This window comes from Penaeus japonicus, unplaced genomic scaffold (assembly GCF_977035675.1).
Source record: "Penaeus japonicus unplaced genomic scaffold, GWHDUDI00000001_assembly GWHDUDI00000006, whole genome shotgun sequence".
Taxonomy (NCBI): domain Eukaryota; kingdom Metazoa; phylum Arthropoda; class Malacostraca; order Decapoda; family Penaeidae; genus Penaeus; species Penaeus japonicus.
The window spans coordinates 8,143,741-8,146,240 of record NW_028234408.1 but is presented as its reverse complement, the minus strand read 5'-3'; the positions used below and the strand labels follow the sequence as shown (position 1 = coordinate 8,146,240).

At 37.9% G+C, this 2,500-nt stretch overlaps 1 protein-coding gene across 4 annotated transcripts in view; it reads right to left on the bottom strand.

Annotated features, from left to right (window-relative positions):
* Positions 1-2,500, bottom strand: part of LOC122253059 (uncharacterized) — a 49,350-nt gene that overhangs the window by 326 nt on the left and 46,524 nt on the right. For all 4 annotated transcript variants that reach the window (XM_043015837.2, XM_043015838.2, XM_086537644.1 and 1 more), the window contains exons 23-27: positions 2,467-2,500; positions 1,814-1,975; positions 1,160-1,256; positions 730-837; positions 1-387 (exon numbers count right to left, since the gene is read on the bottom strand). The exon at positions 1-387 is cut by the window's left edge and continues 326 nt beyond it; the exon at positions 2,467-2,500 is cut by the window's right edge and continues 57 nt beyond it. In XM_043015837.2, the coding sequence (XP_042871771.2) occupies positions 320-387; positions 730-837; positions 1,160-1,256; positions 1,814-1,975; positions 2,467-2,500 (469 nt within the window). In that variant the 3' untranslated portion in view covers positions 1-319. The remainder of the gene's footprint in view (positions 388-729; positions 838-1,159; positions 1,257-1,813; positions 1,976-2,466) is intronic.

Genomic DNA, 2,500 nt, shown 5'->3' with positions numbered 1-2,500 from the left:
CAAATATAAATATCATAGTTATAATTTGTTTCCCAAATAAAATTTTTGAATATAAGTATATGTATCATGTATCTTTTTCTTGAAGATTCAGTTAACCAATTAAACTTTGTAATTATCAAATCTTAGAGTTTATAATGACCTATTCCAGAACATATCCCCATGCACGTGTGCGTGCGTGCCTGCGTGTGTGTGTGTGTCTGTGCATGCGTGTATCTGTGTATGAAATCAATCCCCAATGTTTCTTGTTTTATCCATACATCTTTCCCATTAAGACATCAATGATATAAGAGCAATAGCTTCCTTGCAGAGAGAGGACCGCCTAGATAGAGAAGTCCTGAGGGTCCACCAGACAAAGCTGCTGTATCTGTTCCACTGTCAGGGGAGTGTCTGGGTAGGAGAGAAAATAATGGTGTTAAAACTGAGGTCATTTCTTTTCTTCTTTTCTCTTCTCTTTTATATCTATCTGTGTGAATGTGTGTGTGTGTGTGTGTGTGTGTGTGTGTGTGTGTGTGTGTGTGTGTGTGTGTGTGTGTGTGTGTGTGTGTGTGTGTGTGTGTGTGTGTGTGTGTGTGTGTGTACATGTGCGTGTGCGTGTGCGTGTGCGTGTGCTTATGCGTATGCATGGGTGTGACTAAAACAAAAACACCATCCAAATTCACTTAACTCACCAACACACTACCTCCAAATAGAAACACACACAAAACAAAAAAAAAACCCTTTGTGACTTACCAATCCTGAACCACTCGAACCTTGAGCGGTGTGCCCGAGCCGCGGTGATGGCCTTCCGCAGTGCCATCACAACAGAGAAGGCCAAGTTTAAGGGTGGTTCTCCAGTAGCTGGGATAAGCATGAATGACGTTAACTTTAGAATCAATATGATTAAAACTGCATTGAATATAATCAGCTTGCTGCCTACTTTCAAGACTTTTATTATGGCATTATCTTACTTCAGATAAATTTTGCATTTCTATGAGTAGCTAAGTAGAGTAACAACCATTCAATATAGTAAGAAGAAAATAATAAATACAATCTAACCATTAAACCTAGCAAAATATATTTCTCACTAATTTTCCCCACCGACAATGATGAGGACTTGTCCCACCTCATATCAGCATTAAAGAAAGCTTAAAATCACATTCATAAAAAGCCCTCAACTGACCTTTAGCTCTTAGGACGCCACTTGTGTTGGATGAGTTGGGAAGGATAGTGACCCGCAGATCGACTGGGATGTCTAAGGCTGAGGGTGGTTTATATTCCTGGGGAGGAAAAGGAGAGGGAGAGGGTTGTGAGAGAGAGAGAGAGAGAGGGAGTTATGGAGGGAGTTATGGAGGAAGGGAGGAAGGGAGGGAGGGAGGGAGGGAGGGAGGGAGGGAGGAAGGGAGAGAGAGAAAGTGAGAAAGAAAGAGAGAGAGAAAATGTCATTTTTATTTCATGGTAAATTTCCGTTTTCAATTGCACTTTTCTGTTAAATAAAGGAAGATATTTATACATTCTGGGATGTGTTAAGAAAAACAAAAAATAGAGAAATAATCTACCCAACTAACTTAAACTCTGCATATGATATACAAGTATACTAACTTTTAGCTTTCAATGACAAGTCATTTGTATTTTCATTATTCCATTAAACAAAAGTGAGTGAGTGAGTGAGTGAATGAATGAATAGAATGAGTGAGTTGGTAAGAGTGAGCAATTGAGTGAGTGAGTGTGAGTGTGAGTGTGAGTGTGTCCATGAGTGTGTATGTGGGCATTCGCATACATGTAAGTGTGAGAAATTTTACTTCAGCATAAGACAACTCTTAGAATGATAACTTACCCACGTTCCATTGGACAGCTTTTCTCCCGTTTCTGGGTTGAATTTCACCTTCTCCAATGTACAGAAGCCTAACCCCATGATAAAAGCCCCCTCAATTTGACCAATGTCCATATAAGGACTAAGACTTTTGCCGCAGTCTTCTATGAGGTCCGCTCGGCGTATCTGAAATATTCAATAGTTATAGAGTAAAATATTCATAAGCAACTCATTACTACTGTTTCTGATTTTTAAAATCTGTCCTTTATTCCTGTAATTTGTAATGTTTGTGTAAAATTGCAATAGCCACCATACTTGTTTTACTTACCCGCCTATGCCAGTAGTGCAGGCATAATATGAACTAACCACTTTATTTTTGTTTTCAATATTTTTTTTCACATAGATAGTTCCATAAAAGGTTATCCATCAAGGAATCAATCCCTTGGCCTACCTAACCTCAATTATATATTTCTAATTACTGTTATTATTGCTACTGATGTGCATGTAAGATGAATTGATATAGATACATTTATACAAAATTAAATACAGAAGAAGAGAGAAGAAAAAGAAGAGAAAGGGACCAAAATGCAGGAAACATAAAAGAAAAAAAAAAAATCAATGAATCAAAAAATAAATAGATGAATAAAAATGGAATCAAGAAAATCTCAAACACCTACCACAAACTGCCCTGTGAGAACGTCGACTTCTACC